Below are 27053 nucleotides of genomic sequence, written 5' to 3'. Positions count from 1 at the left end.
AGCTATAACATCTATGAGAAACCTTCCCTAAATTCTATCATTTTTAGGCCCGAATCTTCTCTGAAATCAAGGTGATGAATCTGCCCAGTTTTCGTCAACAGTTTTAGATGAATTTTCAATTATCCCCATTTCCCTTTCTTCTCTTAAAACAACTATTTCTACGTTTTTCCTCCATTTCATAACTCTTCATAAGAAAAGCTATAGGCTATACATAAGATTAATAAAGTCATTTCCTCCTCACGTAAAACATGTATTTTATTCATGAAGTTTCCTACTACAAAGTTATCATGTTTTCCCTTATTATTAAGCTTCCTACCATACTTAATTCACTCATCATTAACATATGACATCCCAAAATTCCTCCCCCCCTCTTCAATTTGGTCTTCTCCGAAACTTGGCCTAAAGGCACCAAGGGTCCCCTTCTCCTTTCCATGCAATTATTTGTCTCATTTACTCATTGTTCACATCATGACAACATATCATAAAGATTTATCAAGCAAATTCAGAATTTCTTTTCCTCTCATTCAACCCTCACATGGCCGACCACTTTTATCCATTTGGCCATTGAATTTTCTTTGGTATTTTTGCATGATTTCATGTTTAAGGCAACTTATAATACTTCAATTAACTTAATTTCAAATTTTAAAATTGGTGCACAATTCCTAATCGAATTTGAATTGGTTTTCACAATTAGGTTTAGGGCTCCTTACCTGGAGAAAATTTGGATTTCAACTCTAATTTGGTTTAAGATTTTTAGCTCCTCCCCCCTTGCATGTAGTCGACCCTCTTTTTTTTTTTCCCACACAATTTCTTCACTTGTTTCATTGTCAATTCCTTTACCAAAGGATGTTTTCTCTACTTAGTATCTAGAGTTTATATAGCCCTAACAATTTTGGTTTTTTTTCCTCTCAATTTTGGTGGAAGAAAATCTTAAATCTCCTCCTCCTTTTTGTCTCAATGCAATCGACCACATGGAGGAGAGAATAGGGTATTTATAGTCTCATTCTTCTTAATTATACTTTGGCAAATTCTTCCCTCTTCTTTATAATTTGAGTTGTATCTCTTTTCATCTTTTAAAATCCCTCATTAGCAATTGAATTTATTTGATTTCCTCCATGCATTTAACCCCTACCTTTTATCTTTTTTTATGAAAGTTTATTTTGGGGGTTTACACGTTGGAGGAGAAGGTGGGTCTTCACCTAGACCATGAGGCGAATAAGAGGGAGCACAAGCACCGCCAATATTTTATCTCATTTTTTTTTTACCAATTGACGGAGTTTGGTTGTCTCAGCACTGAGTAGTTCATAATCAGCAGCAAGATGGGTCGTCTGAGCTTGAACCCGCTGGTCTAAAATCATCTCAAACTTCGAAGTTTGAGGGCTCGGAATTGATTGTGAGCGATGATTGAAACATTGTGAATCTTCTGCAAGTCCTCGGCCATAGTGCTAGAGAGGTGCACAAAGAAAGTGAGACATTAAAATGGACAATAAAATTAAAAAAAAAAAAAAAAAGGAAATCAAAAGGCTTAGTCAGGTTCAGGATTGGCCTTCTTCATTGTCTTGTATTTCAATGGGTTGGGCTGAAATAAACTATGCTTCTTTGCTCTTTTGGTAGATAGGAAAAAGTTTGTAAGCTATGGCGTAATCAGTGCTAGCTGATTTCTGTCGCTGCATGAGTTTGGTGTTCTTGCCAACTATCACCTCAATATTTTCCTTCTGTCTAAAGGAACTCTGCCTCTCCCTTAAAAAATCCAGGCTTGTCTTTGTAATGGCTTTTTTTTTTTCCTTCTGTTTGCATTAATCTACATTTCTCTCGGTCTAACAATAATGATGATGATGATGAACTGAATATTTATTCCCAGATCTGAATCTTAATAGGGGGGAGGCCATTGTGTTTGAAATAAGAGTTGGAGGTGGATAACATTTTATCAGCCTCTGAATTGTTAATGGTTGCCTTATAATGGTTGCGTCAAGGCCTGAGCCAATTACTTGGCCTAAAATTTTAGCAGACCATCATGGCCCAGGAACTGAAGCTGGAGGCTGGATGACTTTTGATAAGCCTTTGAATGGAATGTTGTCCTAAGAAAGCACCTAGGATTGAACCTTAGTGAGGCTGTGATGCTGGTAATGATGTTATAGAACTGTTGTTGAGCAGGGAGATTCAACATTCTAAGCAATGGAAGCATAAAATAAATTGCATAAGTCTCTGTCTGATTACAACAACGATTACCAATGAACATCTATTAATAGTACATGAATCAAAGTTCAAAATCAACAGGAGGTAGCATGGACCAACAATTGAACACTGACTGGAACAAATTCGAATGTCTAATTAACATCATCTGAGACAGCAACAAATAATCTTCCCTATAACTCGCAGCAACACCCTGATGCTTGGAACAAAACACTGCGTATGCTAGAAACTAGCCTGCTGCTGCCATCATTTCACAAACTGAACAAGAATTTAAGGCTGATTTGGGCGATGTGTCAGTCCAGGATTTCAGAAAAAAAAAACAACAATAACTGCCTCCTCCACGACCTGGATTTATTAGCAAATTGCAACAATAGTAAGGTGATATATGGGCACCACTTATTAATAAATGTACTGCTATTAATTAGTTCTTGAAAAGTTCCAAACAATGTTCTTGATCCAAGTTCCTGCTCCAAAACTTCTTGTAATATTCAGCATACGTGAAATCCCTGTATATGGCTCCGGTTCCATCATCGGTGAGAGCTTTAGGTGGGGTGATCAATGCGTTATCAAACGGACAGAGGAAGGAAGCAACTGACATTCTTGCCTTGTCAGTATTGGTAATGGCTCGGTGCCACACACTCTTATATCTTCCATTGCTTAGTGCCTGCAATCATTCATAATCGTAAGAAGACCCTTGAACTAAAGTTGTTAGCATGTGTCTGACATCAAACAAGGACATGAAAATGTTCGTTGCCATTGAGCCTTGCAGCCCAACGGCACTCGTTTTGCATTCTCCTTGGTAAAAGGAAATGCAGGTTTACCTGTAACTGGTCACCAATGTTGATGACAAATGCATCCGGATGAGGATTAACGGCAACCCACTTTCCATCTTTGAGGAGGACTTGAAGGCCTGCCACTGATAGGTCTTGAAGTAAAATTGTTAGGGCATTGGGGTCTGTATGTGCTGGCAATCCATAAGTCAACTCTGGCTCTGGACATGGAGGGTAAAAGTTTACAGCCATATGCTGTCCTTGTTCACCCAAAACATTTTTTATGTGATCCTTTTCGAGGCCTAAGCTCTCTGATATCAGTTCCTGTATTCTAAACCCCAGTTCTCGAACTTGTATACTGTAACTCCTTACAATTTCCCTATGGATACAACACATGCCACATCATTAGATCTTAGCTGTACAGACTCAGTTACATCTGAAGATACATGTACCATAATTTAAAATTTTCGTTTTCTGTGTTATTCGGAAGGATGCATGAGAGTGCACAGGGGATTTTGAAATTTGTTTCCAGAACTAATTAGCTGAAGGAATGAATCGACTACATGAAAGATGATTGCACAGCTAGTGGATTCGGCGTGAAAGTTGAGTCATCTCTTTGTCATTGCCTCCGAATTATCTAATGAGAATACGAGAAGATTCCCACTTAAAAAATGGAAGAAAGTCTTGATGCAGGCAAGACTTTAGCCCCAAATGCAGGAATACATCAACTGCCCCGATAATTGTCATCGCGTCTCCCAAAAAACGATGAAACCGAGTTTGCGTTCAGAATCATCCACCACCCAATTCTTATTAATTATATATTTGTTCAAAGAAGCAAAGAAAAGTCTATTAATTATACAGCAGGAGAAGGAGACATGACTCACTGTCTATTAATTATATATTTGTTCAAAGAAGCAAAGAAAAGTCTATTAATTATACAGCAGGAGAAGGAGACATGACTCACTGCTTTACTTCAGCCACATCACTGGCCCTATCCACATGGCATGCATCAATGCTATTGGATTGTGAAACGATATGGTTATCTTCAAGCTGAACCTACTTCCTTACTTTTTGACATTTTCGTGCAAGTTGTTTCTATGATTTATTGATTAAAAAATAAAATATTCACGCTGATCTTGGGAAGTCCTATAGCCTCTGTGAATTGATTCTAGATTTTACTATTATTTATTTCATCGATAAACATGAGCATAAATACACTCTGCCGGTGCCCCGACGGAAGGAGAGCCGTGATTAAATTTGACTAATAAAGCCCTAAAATAGACTGCTCCAACACCGACCATGTCATGTGCAAGCATCATCTTTCTAGAAGAGGGCTAACTAATAACTGTGACTTTTTGCAAACGGCCCTACCCTATTAAACTGTAATAGATTTGGATAAATCATGCTTTAATCCTGGGTTTTCTTAACTCTTTACAGCTTAGTCCCTCTTCTTTTTCAAATCTACAACTTAGTCATTTGACTCTTGCCAGCCTTTATTAGGGTAGAAATACCAAAACGTCTTAACAAGACAATGATGGTCACGAAGAGTAGAAGGACTCTAAGCACGAAAGTCTTCAAGCATGAAGGACTATGTTGTAACGTGTCAAAATCCAAGGACTAGGGAATAATTCAGTGAGAAGAGATTCTTCTACCTCATCACAAGGCCAATCAATCACAGATGGATCAGTTCTGTTACGTCACGACAATGGGAGGACATGACATCATATTCCACCTAGCTAAGACAACCTTATTTTCTGTGTACGAGATTTTAAAAAAAGAAAAAAGTGTCGATGGATGTGATCTCATCCGGTGCATCAATGGTAGAGTCATGACCGTTGGATTATAAAATAATTGCCCACCTTAATATTTTAAAGTCTCCTTTTTTGTACTTGACACGGATTGCAATTTCAACGCGAGTGACAACCACAAGTAATTGGAATGGTTGTTATTTAGAAATATATTAAAATAATATTGTTTTTATTTTTAAAATTTATTTTAAATATAAAAAATAAGATAAAACAAAAATCAAAACCTTCACGTAATCCAAGGAGCGTATCGAACCACACTAACTTTTGGATCCACCATGCCAAGTTTCTGACACCAAGTTGCATAAAAGACAGAAAGTGTTCGGAGTCTAGAGCATGCCGGCATCAGCACCCACGATTTAAATACAGTAGTGATGATACTATGGTAGTAGGAGACTATGGTAGTGGGACCTAAGAGCAAATTATTGTACATAGCATGCAAACCGGTAGGTATTAGTGATGATTGGAGCATTAATTCTTCTCCCTCTAATTGAATATTAGATGGGTTTGTGAAAAAAATATATATAAAAAAAACTATTTTAATTCGTAATATTTTTAAGGAAAAAACTACCAAGCTAAATTATCAATCAGTTTAATATTAAAAAAATAAAATCGACAAAGATAATTTTGAAAAAAATCATAACAAAAAAAAGAAAAAAAAACATACATTAAAACACTGTAACAATCTATGGTGTTTCATGAAGAAATCTACTGTTGTAATTCTCATTCAGCTCAATATTAAAAATAATAAAATTGATGAAGATAATTTTGAAAAAAATCATAACAAAAAAAATCATGTGGGGAACACTGTAGCAATTCACAATATTTTAAAGAAAAAAACTATGAAACTAAATTCTCAACCAGCTCAATATAAAAAAAAATAGAATCGAAAAAGATAATTCTGGAAAAAAAACAAAAAAATCATAAAAAAAATCATGTGTAGAAACACTGTAGCAATCCACAATGATTTAAAGAAAAAAACTACAAAACTAAATTCTCAACCAGTTCAATATTAAAAAAATAAAATTGACAAAAACAATTCTAAAAACAAATTAAAAAAGAAGAAGATAATTTTGGAAAAAAAAGCAAAAAAATAAAAAAACAATGGGAAAAAAAACATGTAGGGAAAGTTAAAGCTAAATTCTCAACCAGCTCAATATTTAAAAAAATCGACAAAGATAATTTTGAAAAAAAAATATGTGGGGAAACACTGTAGCAAAACAAAAATCATGTGAGGAAACATTGTAGCAATCCACGGTGTTTTAAAGAAAAAAACTATGAAGCAAAATTCTCAACCAACTTAATATTAAAAAAAATTGACAGATAATTTTGAAAAAAAAACACAAAAACAAAGAGGAATAAAAAAAAAAAAAGAAGGACATTATTTTAATTCTTTATATTTTTTAAGTTTTTATATTGAAAAAAACTAGGAACATATATAGAATCAATAATTACAATTATAATGTGTGAGAAGAGACGGCAGACTTTGTTGTTGTGGTTTTAATAATTCGTGATAATACTGTTTTGATTTTAAATAATTGTTGGTCCTATATATCATGTGCATGTGCTAATATATATATTAATTATTTATTAATGTTTAAAAGATGGCCTAAACACTCCATTTGCTGCTAGAATCCTATTATTAATTAATGTTGTTGTGTAAGTTTTGCACATGGCATGTTGATGTGTATCGAATTAGATAGCAATATTTTATACATGCAATTGAAGGAGATTATTTTATTTTTATTTGATTTTTGGCACATCAAACAATTAATTGAATAAATATTTAAAATAAAGAAAATGAGCCACGTATTGATATAAAAAAGTAAAGTAAACTCTAAGACTTATATTTTTTTTGTAGATGAAATATTCAAAACTTAATCAATAATCTTGAAAAAAAATATTTATGTTTGTTTTTACGTTTCAAATGTATTTTTAAAAAAATTAAATTTTTTGTTTTAAATTAATATTTTTTTAGTGTTTTTAGATTATTTTGATGCGCTGATTTCAAAAATAATTTTTAATAAAAAATATTATTTTAATATATTTTTAAATAAAAAATATTTTAAAAAATAATCGCAACCACATCCTCAAATAGCCTTAATTAATTACTGCAGCTACAGAAGTCAACCCAGTCTCCTAATAAGTTAATGATACTGGTCTCAATGGCAAAGAGCTTTTTCTGATCGAGTTGTGTATATTTTTTGCGGTAAAAGCTAATGAATGATTTTACGATCGACATCTAATTATATGAATATATTTATTAGATTATATCTTCGTTAAGGCATGAATAAGGGCATGAATAAGAATCAATTATATTTATTAAAAAAGTATTATTTCATATAGTAATATTTTCAAGTATTTAAAATAAATTATAAACAAATATATTATGTACAATTGATTAGAATTAACCACTACATATATATGTCTTAGCAAGAACACGCTTAAAGGTATTTCCTCTCATACGAGGACAAACCTCTCTGACTCTCTCTCTCTCTCTCTCTCTCTCTCTCTATATATATATATATATATATATATTGCCAAAAAAAGCACGATTTAATTATAAATTCAAGTCAAGTAAGAAGTAGAATAATATAAAGTATTAAATTTAATATGTTGAACTTGATTTAATAATAGTGCGTAATAATTTTCAAAGGCTAATGCAAAAACTATAATCTAGACAAAATGAATGAATTGCTTTGATCCATATTTGGTTAAGTGTGTGAAAAATCCCAGAATTTATGAGCAGAAGGCCAAGTTAGCGAGCAAGAGATGCAGAAAAGTACGGCTACAGATCGAATGAATCCTCCTCTTTCGAGCTGCATGTGCTCACGTGCCCATCGACTTCCTCGTCAGGACCACATAATTTTTTTTTTATTTTTTTTTTTCTGGGCGACAAGAAGATTATTTGGAGTGATGACTTGACGAGTGGGAGAGTTGACTTTTCTTGGTTAAATTTAACTTGATCAAAACCAGACACCCTTCTTGCTCTTGTGACGAAGGAAAGGTAGGTTTTCTAGGCCAGCAGGACTAGGATATATCCATCCAAATATAGTACGATGTCTAGACACTACACCTTTTGTTTTGGATTTTAATGCTACTGTTCATATCTTTATCCTCCTTGAAAAGATGTTTTTGACAAGATCTTCATTTAATCTACCTGCTGGAAAATGAATTTTATACTTGGAATGATCACATCCTCTATGCAACCTAGAGTTTCCCAGGGTTATTTGGTATTGAGTTTTATTATGTTTTTATTAAAATTTAATTTTTTTATTATTTTTAAATTGTTTTGATTTATAGATATTAAAAAAAATATTATTTTAATATATTTTCAAATAAAAAACATAACTCTTTAACATGCTTTAATTGAATTGAACATAATACCAAGTTGAGTTCATTAGTTATTAGAATAAGTTTGTATTTTTCTTTTATTTTTAATTACAAGTAGGGATTTCATTAAGAAAAGTCTAACCTAAATTCAAACCCTAACCATATGTTTCTCTCTAGGTTTTCTTTTTTTATTTCAAGATAAAGAGAAATTTTAAAATCTTCATGCAAATAAAATATTTTAAATGATAGATAGTATTCAAAATTAATATTATACCTTAACTATATAATTCCTATGATTTTATAACTATAAGTTAAAAAAAAAAATTCTTTAGAATGTTCTCGTAGAATAAGATATGATACCTGAATGACAGTCCTTTTCAGTTATCAAATGTAATTGATTATATTTAATATATGTATATTTTATTTCATTATAATTTTTTTATATATATTTATGTTATTGGATGTAATTTTCAATCTAATTATTAAATTGAGCTAAAATTTTATTAAAAAAAATCTTAAAATATATTAAATAAAATCGGTTAAATTTTTTGTCTTACTCGTTCAATGAAGATTTTTCTAGGTACATTTTCGCTAATAAATGCTAACAATGAAAAAGAAATAACAAATATTATTACAGAAAGGGACGTGGCAGATCAATCCAGGCACCTCTGGTGCATGCACCCAGGGTGTCAGAAGCATAGCTCTCCATGTATGTGGATCTACTCTACTGTGTGTGAGTATGTTGAGAAAGAGAGGGAGGAGGAGGAGGAGGAGGGAGTACTTACTTGAAAGGAGGAGGATTAGAAGGCCACTCAGGCACATATTTGTCAAGAGGGTAGCAATGGAGTCTAAGATAATCCCTCCAGTTGTGGACCTTTTCCTTATTCACATTAAAACTTGTAGAAAGTCTCATTGTCTTTGATGGGTCATCTGAGTACAGCTTCAGCTTCTCCTCAACCGGCAAGCTGAAGAAATCATGGGCCACTCCTAACATTTTCTCCACCGCTTCCAAGGACACTCCATGATTGATCACCTGACATTAAGAAACCAGAAGAACATTCTTTATATATACCTCTATATATTACTACTGCATCTAATCATCGTAGCGAAATCATGAAGCTAGCTGTGTGTGTGTGTATATATATATATATATATATATATATATATATGAAGCAAGAAGTTATAGAAAGTGGGCTTACCTGGAAAAAGCCATAGTGCTCGCAGGCATCACCAACTTGTTGGACAATTTGGTTCCTATCCTGACAACCTAAATCTATAACCGGAACATCTTCGCACGTTGAAACTTCCGACAGCCTGGGACGCTCAGATTCCGGCCTAACATAGCTAGCCGGCAAGTTCGTGTAATGGACGCCAGAGGAAATTACTTTTGTATCCATGTTACTAATTAAAAACAGTAACAAAGGATGAAAAAGACAGCAAGTTATTATAAATTAAAAGGTGGGCACCAACACTATGATTTTGCAGCTTGGAGTTGCTATAGCTATGCAAGGTTCCAGGAAGATGAGAGAGCTCTGTAAAGCACCACATGTATTTATATCTGCACATGGAGGCTAGGCCGGTCCCTTTTGCTTCTTCTTTTTTTTTTTCTATAAAAACAAAAAGTCTCATGGCCTTTAGGTCGTCGTCATTTAGGGAATGATTTAACTTAATTTATTATAATTGTTGATGCTTTGGTCCCACATGAATAAAATAATTATAAAATTTCTTATAATATGATTGATTTGATTTACATGAATTATGCCTAATTTCTTTTCTTCTTCTCAAGACGTGGTTAATATTTGGGATTATCTCTCGTTGCGCTTTGGTGTTGTGCAGGGGCTTCAAGGTTTGATGGGGCCACTGAATTTTACCAAATCCTATATGGATTCTGTCTTGGAGGTAGCTAGGCCATATATCGAATTCCACTCGAATTGGCCGGTTGAATATGGATAGAAATTAATTGTGGTGTGCTGAGCTCCTCACAGGTTTAAGGACAAGAAACCTCTGGTTTTTTTCAGATTTATCTGGAATAACTAATGAATTATAATCTGCATACATGGATAAAAACTCACTGCTAGAATTTTGATAAAAGAGATTAGAATTCAAACTTTCTTTTCGAATCGCAGATGCGAAAACTACCCCATTATCAAATACACACACGTAGTAAAGATTGAGTGGGGGGGATGAGAATTCGAAAGTGGTTCTGTGGCCAGAAGCGAACGTTGTTGCTCTTTGGTTTTTTGAAAGGTTGCCGGAGATTGAAGAATATCTAGAATTCTTGTTAAGTGCCAAATTAAATAGAGGCCCGCCATCACTTTCTGCTTTATACATGGTGTTAAATATCAAAAGGGTAGTGGGAGTGTCTTCTTAAGACCTCCCAGATCGTGGGAATTAAAGTAGAGGGAGCACAAACCACTCACAGGAGCATCATTTGGTTTCTGATAAAAAAAAAGGGGGGGTTTTGTAGTTATGTCATGATGATCTGTGCTGCATTGCGCTTCCAGTGGACAGGAAAATTCATGGGTTAGGTTGCGGGCCGGTGAGTGGTCAAGGTTCTTAATCTATTTTTTCTCATAGATTTTAATAAATTGTTTGGGCCACTAAATCTTTCTCTCTCTTTTTGCTTCAAGATTTAGTCCATGTTTATATTGCGTGGATGAGTTCAAATAATTACTACTGTTTTTACCTAACCTCCTTTTGTTGTATCCTCTTGCCCTTGCAAGTGGTATAACATACACATGAAATAAAAGTTCAACATATAGGAACTTCAAATAGAAATTGAAATCATGACTTATTCTGGTAGAACAATATTCAATAAATCCTTCAATTCATGACTTAATTTGTTTCCAACAAGGACTAGTTGGAAACAAAACTAATATTCACACCTTCTTCTTCTTCTTCTTCTTCTTCTTCTACTACTACTACTACTAATATCAAAGAATTATATTAAGTTGGTCATCTAGTGGATAGAAATCCAGCAAAACAAAAAAAAGATACAAACAATAGATATGGTAACATAACAAGATACAAGAACTAATTACTCGGATATGCTACATACTCTTTATTTCTTAACAAATCCATACTAGCATAAACAAAACTAGGATTATATGAACAAATCCATGATGCAACATTGTGAAATAAAAAGCAAAAAACATAATCCTAATCCAATGTAATTACATCAAATATGAATTTGTTCTCAGTATGCTAGATAATCCATACTATTCCATAGAATAGTACTTGCCAAACCTTTTGCTGAAACTTTCCTTTAATCATTCCTTACAATTGATGAAAAAAATCATCAAAGGAAAAAAGGATGCACCATGAAAGTCCTCACTAGCAAACTACTATTTTATTCCAGAATCTCTAAGACACTAAACAATGAAAAAGGATGTGAGTTGTTATTTTTTACTCAAAAATACAAAGAATACATATATCTCCCTGCATCGTGAGAATTTTCCTTGTAATAAAAAAGGAGCAGATGCATAACCTATTGTGCATAGCTAACCAAAGAAAAATTCAGTTTTTTAAGGAGAAACATCATTCCAAATGACGGCATTGTATGCCTTCAAACCTGGGTAAATGATTCTATCACAGATAGTAGAACACAACTTAACAACATAATGGCCTTTACCATCTAAACTCCATATTTTTCTATCTTCTTTATATATGTGAATGTTAATGAGATTAATGGTATTCATCATACTCTGGAGGTGATCATTTTCATTGTTTTAAAAGCATTGATTCATATTCACACCTTCTTTTGCTATAATTAGCAGCGTTATGACATGCCCAAACCTAATAGATGACTTACATAAGGTTTTTTTTTTACTCAATAGTGACCTACTAACTATTATGGGTTGTTATCTTAAATAATCGTTGACGAAATATTTTATCGATGATTAGGCAAAAGTTTATTGGTATTTTCATTGCCGATAGAAAATCGTTGGCAGAAAGTGTCTTATCAGAGGTTTGTTTTATATATTCAAACTTATAATTAATATAATTCAAAGTCCTAACATACATATTAATAATAAAAACATATATGCTTAAATAAAAATAAAAGAGGGTACTTACTTGTTAAAACACTTTAAAGTAATACGACTTTTGTTGTTGTCAATGATAAATCCTTTGTTTTTAAAACTTTATTGCTCTCCACTTGTATAACTAGGATGTTTATAATATGCCTCCCAAAATTCCAATAACATCACCTTGGTTTAGATGCACTTCTAAACAAGATTTTTGAGCCAAAGAATATGAAACTCAAATATCTTTTAACAAGATAAATCTAAGCTCTAAATTTGAAGGGGAAAATAAAGTATTAAAGAGAATAAAAACATAAAAAATAAGGTGAGAAATAGTGCAGAAAAATCTAAAAATTTCTAGTTAGAAACTCTTTCTTCACCCTTTTTTTTTATTGTGAATCTTGGAAGCTAAAAGGTTGAAGAATTAATAAGAATCAATTCTCACTATTATCAACCTTTGATTAGCCACCATAAATTAAGAATTAAATCTAGAAAAATTAAGGGTTCTTTGATTAGAAAAACCAAGGGTTTTTTAGATTAATTTCACATTCACCCATAATTTGTTTAATTCAAACAAATTTCCAACAATCCCTTATTTGAATGGAAATTATCTTATTAGTTTGAAAACGACTCAATGATTTGTTGAGAGATACTGATATGGTAGATTACTATATCAGGATAGATAACTTTTGGCTTTGAACCTTCCTTAGTGAAATCCTATTAGATTTACTCGACTAAATAGCAAGCGTGTTGTCTTGAACTATTTAATCTCTATATAAACCATGACAATAGTAATCACATAGTTCTCTACCTAGATATTTTATTTGGTTCTTACTGTTATATTCATTTTAGCTCTGAATAACTCTTGGGTTCATGAGTGCTTTAGAAAATTCAGTCTTTATTGAAATTCTAAAATAAATGTTCATATTTCTCACTCATATAGATGATTTTTTTTATTAAAAGTATTATGTTATAACTCACTTGGTGTACCAAAATATAGAAATCAATAAGAGCTCAACTCACCCTTTATCACACTGCAGCTAACACTTATTTTATCATAGAAGTAAGAAAGAAATAATAATTTTCTAGTGCTACCAAGAATGTTATATGACTTATTTTCCACCTGAATCTAGATTTTAGGATCTCCAATCAGCTAGGTATAGTTATCATCATTACACTCTTTCATCTTTTAAAGGCTTTAAACTTATTTCTCTCGATGAATTATACATAAGCTCTCTCGTCAAACCTTTTCAAGTTTCTCACCATACACCATAAAAGGTGATGATAGAATCCTCACTATTGAAGTAGTACTTGTCGAAGCAGCATTGGTTGACATAATCAAATCTTGAATAGAAGGAGTAGAAGACATGATATAATCTATAAATAACAATAGCCAACAATATTTATAAATAAATATTTTATCTCCACAATAAGCAAGTAATACAATAAAAACTTGTAAAAGAGCAGTTTTTTGAATAAAAAAATATTTAAACTATGCAAGATAAAACCCACAATCATTTCTTTTCTTGGATTACTATGTTAAGCCTTATTTTATTCACTGGGATTTATTTAATTATCATTATTTCACTTACAAATTATATTGTATACAAAAATAGTATCGTGTGAATAATACTTTCACTAAGTAAGTTCCTAAAAAAAAAATAGAGGGGTTACAAACAATTCCGCTTAAAATCCAATCTTCTTAGACAAAAATTCCTAGACCGTATCTATTTACCGCACTAACTTTCTATATATATGAACAAGAACATATATGCAAACAAAACCAAGAAGATAACTTTGATGTCAATCTTATAGAGTATAAGTAAGATAACATAAACTATCATAAACAAATTAAGTATTCACTTATTAGAAAATATAAATCAATAAGATATATAACATGCATTAAACCATCCAAATAGCTTGAAAAGAAATTTTAAAAGACAAAATATAATTATAAAACACTGATAAATAGCAACCTTCTAAAATTAAATATAAAAAAAATAAATCATAACATACCTAAAGGTTATAGATTAAAGCATATAGAAATAAAATTAAATCCATATGTGAAAATATAGCAACTTAAAAGAAAGTTAAATAGTAACTTATATTTTAAAGATGCTAATAACCTCTTTCATAATTAATTTAAATTATTTTTTTTCACAAGATAAACTAAAAAAAGTCTAAAAGGATAAAGTCTTAAGATTGTAGTACCAAAGTTTGTGTGTGTGTGTGTGTGTGTGTGTGTGTGTGTGTGTGTATTAGACTAGTGAGAAATAATGATTAGTTTATCATAACAAGGCATGTTAAACATAAGAAAGTTTATAAGGGAAGCCTAGAGTTATATACAAGTTTAAATTGATAAGCATGCTTGCATACTGATAATAAAAATATATATGCTTAAATTAAAACAAAAAAGGATACTTGGAATATGACTCCCAAGATTCCAACAACAACACCTTGGTTTAGATGCAAATAAAAAAAATATAAAACTCAAATATTTTTCAACAAAATGAACATAAACTCTAGATTTGGGAGGAAAACCAAAACATAAAAGAGAATGTAAACACTCAAAATGAAGTGGGAAAGAGTGGAAAAATCTATGAAATTCTAGTTAGAAATGCTACATGTGGACATCTAGGCGAGGTAACATGTAAAAGGGGTAAAATAGAAAAAATGAGTCGACACCTAGTTTTATGGTAACTAGAAACCATAACTAGTATTCAAAGGTTTTGGATAAGAGACTGGTTATGTAATAGAAAAGATAGACATTATCATATACATCTTACCTAAATTAAGGTACATTGTTGGTTGTTTGCCTAAATTGGAATGTATATTATTCAATGTATTATTGTCTTTCACAAAACAACGTCCAAAGAACAATGCCCGCTATTGGACCTCATCATCCAGGGTTATTTGGAAATGATAAGGACACCTGTATATAAGGTTTATTGCAAGTTGAAAAATAAATATTATCTATTAATTAGCGTCCAAAGAATAGGGCCCCCTTTTGGACTATACCATTTTGGGCTACTTGATAAATGATAAGAACAATGAATTGAGTTTGTAAAGATTAAAATGGTTATAGGGTGACTGAAAATTTTATTGATTAATATCCTATAGATCATGTATTAATTGGTACTATTATTCAATTATTGACATCCAAAGAACATGATCCAATATTGCGCCCTACCATCTTGGGTCAATCAATAATTAATAGAAACAATTAATTAATATTGTTATTCGATAACCACCATCTAAAAGACAGGATCTAATATAAGATTATTTCATCTTCAGTCAGTTAACAACTAATAGAAACAATTAATACAAGGATGATTTTATTACAATTTTTTTTATTACTATTATTTTTTTCATCATTGTCTTTTATTTTTTTTATTACCTTTAAAACAATATTTTATTTATTTAATTTTTTTAAAAAATCAACATCCGAAAGACAGAGCCTAAGGTTAGACCATACCATATTGGGTAGATTAATCAATTATTATTGTTAACAAAAAAAAATTAGAAAAATAATTACTCCATATAATGTTCATCTCAAGATTTTTCACGATGATCTAAAAATTCTCAAATTCAAAGTTTATGGCTATATTCAATCATCTTATCTTATCCACCCAACCAACAGACAAAATCAAAATTAATCAGTCCATATTCAATCATATTAAAACAAATCAAATCAAAAACTCAACAAATTTAACAAGCCAATAACATAATAATTCCATTCATTCAAAATAAAATCTCATAATATTCATGCCCAATCCAATATTCATGAAAATCATCTCAAATCACAAACACATATCAATCCAAATCAATAATGTCCAAACAATCCAAACATTATGCACAACAATGAGTATTTTTTCTCAAATTTCATAATATTTTAGCAATTTTTTTTAAAAAAAATATTTGAGTTTACGAATCGATCTTTCAAGGTGTTTGGCATGTCCAAGATCTATTGAGATCAAGGCTGGAGGTTTGCTGGAATGGTGGTGGAACGTGTAACCATGCAACTACCAACGCATAGATTCACGCGTCGCCGTTGCTAGAGGTTTGTGAGTTGGTTGATCCAAAGCTCATTTGTCTCATCTTCACTCCTGGATTAGTAGTGAGGTAAATAAACATATGAGAAAGAAAATATGCTTAGTTGATGATTTGGTCCTCTCTATCATTTTCTTCTCGATCTCTCTCTAGTGGTTTTCATTGTCTTCTTTCACTATTACTGTTGGCTTTAGGTATGGCTGTCGGCATCAGCTTGTGGAAGAACAAAACATTAATTGATCTGGTGTTGTGTTGTGAACGGAGTTCACGATTTAGAGACTTTGCTGCTACTGAGGTGGCTCTCAGTCGTGACTGGGAAGAGGTCGTGACCATTGTTTAGAGAAAAAATTATGGTTGTTGGTGTTGTGAGAGAGACACTGATAAAGTTTATTGCTAGTTGCTAGTAAAGATTCTTGGTGTGGAGGCAAGTATGGTGGGAGATGGTGGTTGGACTTTGAATGAGTGTGATTATTTTGGTCTTCTTTCTCCTAGGAAGGTCACGGGGCTTGTGTGTTTGTTTTTATTTTTTATTTTTTTAAAAAAAGTGTTTTGGGGTGTATAGGGTGTGTGGGGAGGGATAAGAGAGAATGTTTTTTGTGTTTTTTTTGTTGTTGTTATGGGGATCTTTTTATCTCCTTTTTGTTTTTGGAGTGTAGTGGCTATTTATAGTATTCTCAACCCTTCCACTTTCTAGACTTTTCTAAAGATTCCCTTTACTTTCTATATTTCTCTAGAATGTTTTCTTACCTTTTAGATCTTTTTAGAGTGTCCTTCCTTATAAGCTAATTTTAATTTTCTCTTCTTTTTTTTTTGGAATTATTATTTTAAAAATGAATCAGTCCTTGTGTTTTTTTAAATTACATTTTAATTACTAAAAAAATTATTTGATTGATTTTTTCTTCTCTTCTCTTTTCTTCTGAATTATTTTATTTATTTTTGAAAAAAAATTCAATACAAAAACAATACGCAAAATGGTTAGAAATTGGTCAAATCATGTCAAAAACATATTTTCTGTGAATTTTGGCATTTCTTCAATCTTTTTTTAAAAAATATGTTGAAAATTGAGGTAAAAAATGAGTGATGACAAGAAACTCTTCCTTCACCCCCTCCCCTTTATAGTGAAATTTGAAAACTAAAAAGTTAAAGAATTAATAAAAATTAATTCTCACTATTATCAACTTTTAATTAGCCGCTATAAATCAAGAATTAAATCTAGAAAACCAATACTTATTTAAGTATGAAAACCAAAGATTTTTTAAAATTAATTTTTTATTCACCTATAATTTATTTAATTAAAATAAATTTCCAACAATAACATCCACCTTGTGGGTTCTAGTAAACCTCATCACCTTCCATTAATTTCTATCACTAAACATTGCTATGCTACTACCAAGCCATGAAAAATAAACCCTTGTATAATGGCATCGGCTCACAATAAATAAATTATTTTTATACTTGTAACCTACAAAGTCAGCCAGAACATATAGATAACTTGAACAATAATTCAAGACCTCCCCCTAACCAAAAAATAAAAACTTCAAAAATAAATAAAATATATTTATCAATCATACTTTATAACATAAAAATTATGTAAACTTAAACCTCATTTGTCATATATATACATTAATAAGTTCATCCAAAGTGACAATTCACTTTAAGCCAGCTGTGTGTGAGCAACTATATATAATTCATAGTCAAGCTCAATGATTATCTTTGGAAATAGTTAAAGGGACAACCCAAGCAATTAATGGAAGCCACTACTCCTCCTTGAACCGCCCATATGGTATGTCCCTCTCCAGTCTCCGCCCACATTTGTCCCATTTTTATTTTTTATTAAAAAAAAGAAGAAAGATATCGTAGTTGCTGCTGCAATTTGCATGCCCCTCCGCTGTCTCTAGGAGGATCCTCTATTGCCATTGAACGCATATCACCCTAAGTTTGAGCCACTAGTGTCGTTATCTATTCCTGACAACACTAGCTAATTTTGTTCTCTTGTGTGGAAAATGAAAAGGAGGATATCCATATCTTGTGTGATCATGAAAGAGAGAAAAAGGGTCGGCTGCAAGAGCACAAGCACCTCAAACAGAAAGAGAGATGACGTGCGAAGACTTGACGGGGCCGGCCCTAACGTGGGGTTGCAGGTGGCATGTTTGGCTGTGGTTCACCATGGAGTTGGTGAGTGTGTATGCATTTGATTCCCATGTCCTTGATGATGTTCGTCTCGGCACCACTAGTGTGCGTTCATGCATATGGCTCCTCTTCACTGCAGGATTTGATCTTTCTCCTTGCGACTAAGACTTGCCTTCTAGGATCCAGACCACTTCTCTTTCATATATTGCGTATTTCAGGGACAGAATCTTATTTCTTCAGTTGTAGACGTCGCACAAAATGGTTCAAGAAATCTCTTTTCATCAAATAAATAAATAATTAAGATTCTGTACTCAAAATATGTCTCATTGAATGACCTTGTATAACACTTCTCCTTGAATGACCTTGTACTCAGAATATATCTCATTATAACATTTTTGTTGAAGCTCGTGAGTATAAAAGAATTTTGATGAGATATGCTTTGTTTTGTCTCATTTAATGTAGCCTCCTCTAAGTTGAGTGATGCATACAACATTATCTTCAAACAATATTAAGGAACTATCTTCAATGGTTGACAATTCATATTTTTCTTTTATATGCTGGATAATTGACCTTAGCTATATTCATTCTCGACTTGCTTCATGGATTGCAATAATTTCTGAATGATTTGATGAAGTAGCCACTAATGTTTGTTTGACAGATCTCCAAGAAATTGCAGTACTTCCATAGATAAATAGATAACTTGTTTGTGATATAACATGCATTTGCATATCCAATCAATTGTGAATTTGATCCACTATAAAATAACCTCATTTTAGTAATTCCAATGTCTTTTTGTGGGAGTGAAATTGTATCTTGCTAATAAATTGACTGCATAAGCTATATCTGGTCTTGTATAATTTGCAAGATACATAAGTGCTTCAATAGCACTAAGATATGATACTTTTGGACCAAGAATTTCCTCATCCTCTTCAAACGGTCAAAAAGGATCTTTCTTCACATCAAGTGATCGAACAACCATATGTGTACTCAAAGGATGAACATTATCCATGTAAAAGTGCTTCAAGACTTTTTATGTATACATCGATTGATGGACAAATATTCCATTTGAAAGATGTTCAATCTATAAACCAAGACAAACAAAAAAAATTTACGGGATCTTTCATCTCAAATTCATCTTTCAAATAGGTAGAAGTTTTTATGAGCTCTTCAAGAGTACCAATAAGATTTAAATCATCAACATACACTACAATAATAGCAAATTCGTATGTAGTTTTCTTAATAAAAATACATGGATAAATCTCATTATTTTCAAACCATTTTTCTAGAAGGTATTCATTAAGACGATTATACCATATTCGACCAAATTGCTTCAACCTATAAAAATATTTTTGTAGTTTAATAGAATAAACACTTATAGGTTTATCATAAAAGGCTTCAGGCATTTTGAATTCTTCAAGGATTTTTATATGAATATCTTTATCTAATGATCCTTATAGATATGTTGTAACTACATTCATTAAAAGCCTATCTAAAGTTTTTGAGACAACTAAAACAATAAAAAATCTGAAAGTAATTGCAACCATAACCGGAGAATAAGTTTCCTTATAATCAATGCCAGGTCTTTGTAAGAAACCTTGCGCAATAAGTTGTGTCTTGTATCGAACAATTTCATTGTTCTCATTTCATTTTCTAATGAAAACCCACTTCTATTCAACAGGCATAACACTTTTAGGTGTATGAACTACAGGTCCAAATACTTCACGTTTTTTAAGTGAGTTTAACTCTGTTTGGATTGCCTCTTTCCACATTGGCCAATCATTTCTATGTCGACATTCTTCAACAGTTTGTGGTTCAATTTCATCATCACTTTTGGTGATGCCAAAAGCAACCTTAAATGCAAATACAACATTTATGATAATTTTATTTTGATCTAAAATCTCTCATGTGTAAACATAGTTTATGAAGATCTCATTATTTCCAGGTACCTATATCTCTTCAAAAGATGCCTCTTCAGGAGGATCAATATTAGAAGATGATTTTGATATAATATTTATCGCCTGTTTTATGGATAAGAAATCTTCAAAAGTATCATCATTTATTTGTTGTAATTTTTATTTTCTAGGATTTTTCTCCTTAGCACCAAAGGGTCTTTCGCGCTTCAGGCGTGGTATAGATTCTTTTGCTACTATGTTGCTCTTTTTTCCTTCAGGAATTTCAATTCTACATGGAGCATTTACAGCTAGAATATGAGATTTAATCATCTTTTCACTGCTGTTGAAAACATCCTGTAATTGATTTGCAATATTTTGTAAATGAATTATCTTTTGAACTTCAAATTCACATTGATTTGTCCTTGGATCAAAATGAGATAACTTCGAGTTATTCCAAATAATTTTTTGTCGTGCTTCAAGCACTAACTTTTCTTTCCCTAATGATGGGAAAATGTTCTCATCAAAATGACAATCTTCAAAACGTGACTTAAAAACATCATCAGTTAAAGGTTCAAGGAATCTAATAATAGATAAGAATCAAAATCATCATAAATTCCTATTCTATGTTATGGAACCATTTTAGTCCTTTGTGGGGGTGTTATAGGCACAACAACCGCACAACCAAAAGTTCATAGATAAAATATATTTGGTGGCATACCAAAAACAAGTTGCAAAGAAGAATATTTATGGTAAGCACTTAGTCTAATTCTAACCAATGATGCAACATGTAATATAACATGTCCCCAAACATATGTAGGTAATTTTGATTTCATAAGTAACGGTCTGGAAATTTTACGAGACCATTTTGAGTATGTAAATGGGCAATAGGATGTTTAACATTAATTCCAATAGAAGTGCAAAAGGTATCAAATGCTTGAGAAGTAAACTCACCAACATTGTCCAATCGAATTTTCTTGATTGGATAATCAGGAAATTGCATCCGTAAATTTGATAATCCGTGCTATTAATATATCAAATGCATCATTTCAACTAGAAAGTAAACAAACATGTGACCATTTACTTGATGCATCAATCAATACCATAAAATATCTAAAAGGTCCGCATGGTGGATAAATAGATCCACATATATCTCCTTGAATCCTTTCAAAAAAAGATGGTGATTCTATAACAACCTTTGAAAGAGATGGTTTGGTAATTAATTTACCTTGAGAACAAGCAGCACATAGATTTTCACTTGGTAAAAGAATCTTCAAGTTCTTTAAAGGATAACCATGTGAGTTTTCAATAATTTATCGCATCATTATTGATCCCAGATATCCAAGTCGATCATGCCAAAGCATAAATATTTCTTGGTCGAAACACTTCTAGTGTATCGTAACATTTGTTTCAATAGATTTCATGATCGTATAATAAATTTCAGAAGAGAAAGCATGTAATTTTTCAAATACAATCTTCTAGCCTGAAATACGTGAAATAATATAAATATATTCTTTTTTTTCTTCATCTATTGTTTCAGTATAATAACCATTAGCACATGTATCTTTAAAACTAAATAAATTTTTTATGGACTCAAATGAATATAATACATCTTTGATGTCAAGTTATGTGTTATTTGGTAACAAAATATTAGCTCTTCCGGAGCCTTTAATCATATGTATGTTAGATCTTATATTGTAGTGACATTAGCTTTGGTTAATGTCAAATATTCAAAGTATTTTTTTCCTTGAGAATTGTGTGCGTTATTGCATTGTCTGCCAGACATAAATCTTCTTTATGAAAAGTCATGCCTCTATTCAAAATATAATTAAAGTTTATTATTTAATTGAAATAAAATTGACATTATTTATTAAAAATATAATAAGGTAAATATCCTAATACAAATAAAAAAAAATACTAATCATCCCTAAGGATTCCACCACTAAGCATATTATCTATTTTATCTGGGTTTTCAAAGAAATCATAAACATCAAGATAAATATTAACATCAAGATAAGCATTATAACCTTCAAGATCTTCTTTATGAATAAAATTAGTCTCAACTGCATTTTGTTTAAAAAAGGCTTGATATAAATATGTAAGATGTTTTGGTGTGCGACAAGTACGAGATGAATGACCATGCATACCACACCTATGACACTTATCTTAATGTTTATTCAAATTCCTACCCTTTTCTTGTTTGGGTTCATTGTGTCTCCACTTCTTGTGGTATGATATGTTGCTTTTTGAAGGATTGTCTCCTTTTCTTTTCCATTTTTTTTTCATATCTATACCTTTGGTTCTTTCTTGTCTTTTGAACAAAGATTCCATTCACTTCAGGGAATGGTTTAGAACCTGTGGGATAAGACTGATGTTTTTTCATCAAAAGCTCATTATTTTACTCAGTCATAAGAAGACATGAAATTAGTTTCGAATACCTCTTGAAATTACATTCTCGATATTGTTGCTATATGATAATATTTGAGGCATGAAAAGTAGAAAATGTTTCCTCTAGCATTGTTATTTTGTGATATTTTCACCACACAATTTTAGTTGTCAGGTAATTTTAAAAAGAGTCTAATTATATTCACTAACCAATTTAAAAATTTGCAACCTTAGGTGCAACCAATCATAATGAACTTGAGGAAGTATGGTAAACTTTTGGTGGTCATATCTTTCCTTTAGATTTTGCCACAGAACAAGAGGATTTTTTATTGTGAGATATTCAACTTTTAATCCTTCATGGAGATGGTGGCGAATAAAAATAATTGTTTTGGCATGATCTTGCAAGAAAGCGTTATTTTCTTCTTTGATGGTCTCTCCAAGATTCATAGCTTCCAAATGAATCTAAGCATCAAAGATCCATGACAAAAAAAAAATTCTCAGATATATCAAAAGCGGTAAATTCAAGTTTTGTTAGATTTGATATTATCTAAAAAAAAAACTTATTGAATAAAATCATGAATATAAAAGAAAAAGTCTTTTATAACTGCTATTTATTTAGTTCTTTAAAAATACTAGTTCTTTAAGAATTGTATTTGTTTTATTTAATTCTTCATGAACTTACAATACTAGTTCTTCAAGAACTTTAAATTTTGATGAATAAAAAGAAAAGAAAAGTTATTAAAATAAGTTACAGAACCAAATATATTCCATAAAGTATAAACAATATTGAAAAGAAGAAATATTGAATTGATACAAGCCACGTAACATAAGAGTTCATGCATGCCAAGATTTCAATATAAATTAAGTACAGTGTCCGTGCTGATAATGTGTTAAAAAAAATAAAGAACAAGTACGTAAATGCATATTCAAAAGAAAACTTAAAAGAGAATTCCATACATTTTCTTATATATATTTTTCAATTCTTAGAATACAAGAGAAGTAGTTTATTTATAGGAGAAGAAATGAGAACATTAAAAGACACTAGAAATCTAATTGTCATGGAAAATCAAAAGATTAAAACCAAGAGTTATGAAGTCTAAGAAATTTTAATAAATAATTATAAATTTTATAACATTACTATATATATTATTGATGTCTATAATGCTTTTATTTATTTATTTATTTATTTTCATTTAATAGACATCCTTTCTCTGGCCTTTAAGGCATTTAACAATTCGTTTTAATCTTTTTAACAACTGATAGAAGAGATGTAGGTTAAAATTCTAAAAAACAAATGTTTTGAAAATTATTTATAAAGATAAAAATTAAGAGCTTACTTAACATAAAACTAATTTGACAATATATATTACCTAATATTTAGTGTGTGTTCAGTGATGCGGTATTTTTTAAAAGTGTTTTTCAATTGAAAATATATTAAAATAATTTATTTATTTTTAATTCTTTACATCAAAACCATCAGAAAAAACACATATAAAAAGCACTTCAAAAAAATAAGTTGAACCGTATTACTAAACACATCCTTAATTAAACCGCCATAACCTATACGACCACAATTAATAATCTCAAAGGCATGTTAAGAAGAAAAAAAAACATATTTAAAAGATTCAAATAGGCGAATCAAGGCCAAGTCCCTTTCTACTTGAGTACTTTGGTTCAAAATGTTGGTTAATGGAATGTTGCCTCTCATTCTATTTATTAGTGGTTATGACTGTTGGTTAATCAAATATTTGTTGACGGTGGTGAGGGAAGCGCCGCCAATTGTGAAACCTTTTCTCTTTCAGTTCACACTTCCATTCCAATAATAAAGAGACATGGCGGCACTGTGGCGGTCGTTCCTTCACTTATGGCATCCATTCCAACCCATCTTTTTTTTTTTTTTATTTACGTGGGGTGTCCGGGCCATCTTTTTAATTAGGCGACATCTAATTATCTTCGGTTGAACTTTTATTTCTTACGCCTTTTCTTCCATTTTTTAAGGACACGGTTCGAATTTGGATATATATGATGCTTTTTAAGCTTAAATTAATTGGTATTTAAGAAGAAACAAAAATTGGTTCAAATATAATTTTTCTTTTATATATATATATATATATATATATATATATATATATATATAAAAGTTGAGATACTATTAAATGTTGAACTAAATAAAGCTTTTTTAATTGTTATTTTTCAATAATGTTTATCAGTACAGTAATGATAAATAATAATGTTTTTATTAGACGAGAGATATTTAAGAAATGAAAATGAAGTGTTTTGATTTTTTTTTTTAATTTTCATTATAAAAATATGATATTGTTATTTATAAATTAAAAAAAAACTATATTATTTTATCATAAATTTAAAAAAAATGAAAAGGGAGATAAGTAATAATAACTTGATTTAAAAGGGAAGAAAATAAATATCATCGATCCAGTGTCATTGATACATAATCATAATAATTATTGAGATGATTTGGTTTTTAATTACAAATCCAAATTTATTTAATTGTTAAGCGCATATATATATATATATATATCATGATGTTTAAGTTAAATAATATTTATTTATTTAGTTTTATTTATTAAATGTAGAATAATATTTTCAGTTTAATCTATATATAATTTCTTTGTATTCAAGTTAACTCTAAGCACTCATAATAAAAAGATTATTGAGAATTTTAGCTTTTTTTTTTCTATTTGATTTGAATTATTTTAACAGTTTACCTGTTTCTTTGTATTATCATTAGTTATATTGATAGTTGAAGTGTTATTTCTAGTTATTTTAAGACAGACAATGTATAATATATAATATACTTGGAAGAAGAACAACGTATCCTCATATACTAAGATTTTATAAGCCTTTAATTATATCATTATATTGCATCGTATGGTGTTCATATCTTGCACCCATGTTCATGCTTCATTGGTGAATGTGCTCACATATGCTGAAACACGTGAAAATCCAAGATTTTCAAGGAATAATCTACTTGGAATCGAACTCTATTGCAAATTATATATTTTATACCGTTCGTTGTCCAAAAACTTCACCCCCAAGTTCAAGCCGCCTATAATTAACATCTCTCTCTATTGAGTGGAGACCATCCAAAGCTTCAAAGTGTTCCTTCAACTCGGAATTTGCACTATTAATTATTTTTTTTATTAATATAATATTTAAATTAATTTATATGTATTTCAATTAATTCTAGGAACCCTAAAATAAATTTATTAATCTAAATACGGGTATATATACAATCAACGAAGAATGCATCAAGTCTTTCTTTACTTGAATATATATGATTGAAGCATTAATTGACTTAAACACGGAATCACTCCACCATCTTGGTTGCCTTGTAATGTTTCTTGGAAGCGACAACTCAATTAATTATTAAGAAATTCCATGAATCAATGTGCAATTTTTTTTTAAATTAACATGGTGTTCCGAGTCAGCTTGTATATATCTTGATTAATCTCACGGCCCACGGACCCTGAAGTTAACGACCATATAAACCTCCAGTGACCTTGAAATTTATGAAACTGGAATTGGTAACCTCTAAAGAGCAAACTCAGGATCTGACCAGTTGAACTACACCTCTCAAGATTAAATTCAACCACCCCATTAATTGTGGTTAAATTAAAGCCAAGCATGTGATCAAAGATTTATTGCATCATCATGGAGGCAAGCACATGACCTCATCTCCATGACACAAGCTTTGGTAAGTCCGTAGAGAGGAAATAAAAAACAAAGAAAAAGAAAAAAGACCAAAGCGCCACCAGCTAGCTAGTGTTTGAAAAATATATTGACAGAAATGATCTGCCTGCCTCTTACCTTTTAGAAGGTCCCCCTCTCCTCCCTATATATCTGCCATGAAAATGTGGTGGTGCACTGCTCCATGTGACTTTTCTTCATTTCTCATGGCCATGCCACCTAGTTAACAATCACTGTCTATCTTATGGTTATCAAAAATTAATTTATATCACTAATGTCCCTTTCTTTCCTTCCATTAACTTAATCGATTAAGGTTCTAGTGCAACTAATTACGGTGGTTGTACTCGCGTTTCCAAACTAAAATATCAAATAATATTTTTTATTTAGAAACGTGGATGCAACCGTAACCTCACCGATGCTCGATCCCAATCATATAATAATAATAATAATAATAATATAACATTATATCATAATCTGAAACTCTATCAAGCATCTGGTCATTTTCCACAACAATTATAGAAAGCTGATTTATTACGTGTCTTCTATTCATCTCTGTTGTCACCCTCGTCCAACTTGAAATCAATCAATCTCTACCATATATATATATATATAATTTTGCCAGAACATGGCATATAAAAGGAAAACTTCGTGACCAAAAAGCATTCACGGAACTTGGATGTCTTAATCAGAATCGGCATCTAGAAATATATCCTACTAGCGCTATGCAAATGGTTCGTGTTACACTGAAAGTCAAGTTTTTTTTTTTTT

The 27053-nt window shown here is 31.1% G+C and overlaps 1 protein-coding gene across 1 annotated transcript; it reads right to left on the bottom strand.

Annotated features, from left to right (window-relative positions):
- Positions 1-2166: 2166 nt before the first annotated feature.
- LOC7464473 (protein DOWNY MILDEW RESISTANCE 6) lies at positions 2167-9640 on the bottom strand. Its single transcript, XM_002321318.4, has 4 exons — positions 9301-9640; positions 8887-9134; positions 3015-3342; positions 2167-2857 (listed from the first exon to the last, which is right to left on the bottom strand). Exons 1-4 carry the CDS (start codon positions 9496-9498, stop codon positions 2615-2617), a joined length of 1017 nt encoding a protein of 338 aa, XP_002321354.3. The 5' UTR covers positions 9499-9640; the 3' UTR covers positions 2167-2614.
- Between the last annotated feature and the right edge of the window lie 17413 nt (positions 9641-27053).

This window comes from Populus trichocarpa, chromosome 15, assembly GCF_000002775.5.
Source record: "Populus trichocarpa isolate Nisqually-1 chromosome 15, P.trichocarpa_v4.1, whole genome shotgun sequence".
NCBI lineage: Eukaryota > Viridiplantae > Streptophyta > Magnoliopsida > Malpighiales > Salicaceae > Populus > Populus trichocarpa.
The sequence above is the reverse complement of the archived record's forward strand: the minus strand, read 5'-3'. Positions and strand labels throughout refer to the sequence as shown.

What these genes read in the sequence shown, in the direction of transcription:
- LOC7464473 (XM_002321318.4), bottom strand. Translation starts at nt 9,498, where the DNA reads ATGGATACAAAAGTAATTTCCTCTGGCGTCCATTACACGAACTTGCCG. An exon ending in AGCACTATGGCTTTTTCCAG is followed by an intron (nt 9,135 to 9,300) that starts GTAAGCCCACTT and finishes TCTTAATGTCAG; the next exon opens with GTGATCAATCATGGAGTGTC. An exon ending in ACATTGGTGACCAGTTACAG is followed by an intron (nt 2,858 to 3,014) that starts GTAAACCTGCAT and finishes GAATGATTGCAG; the next exon opens with GCACTAAGCAATGGAAGATA.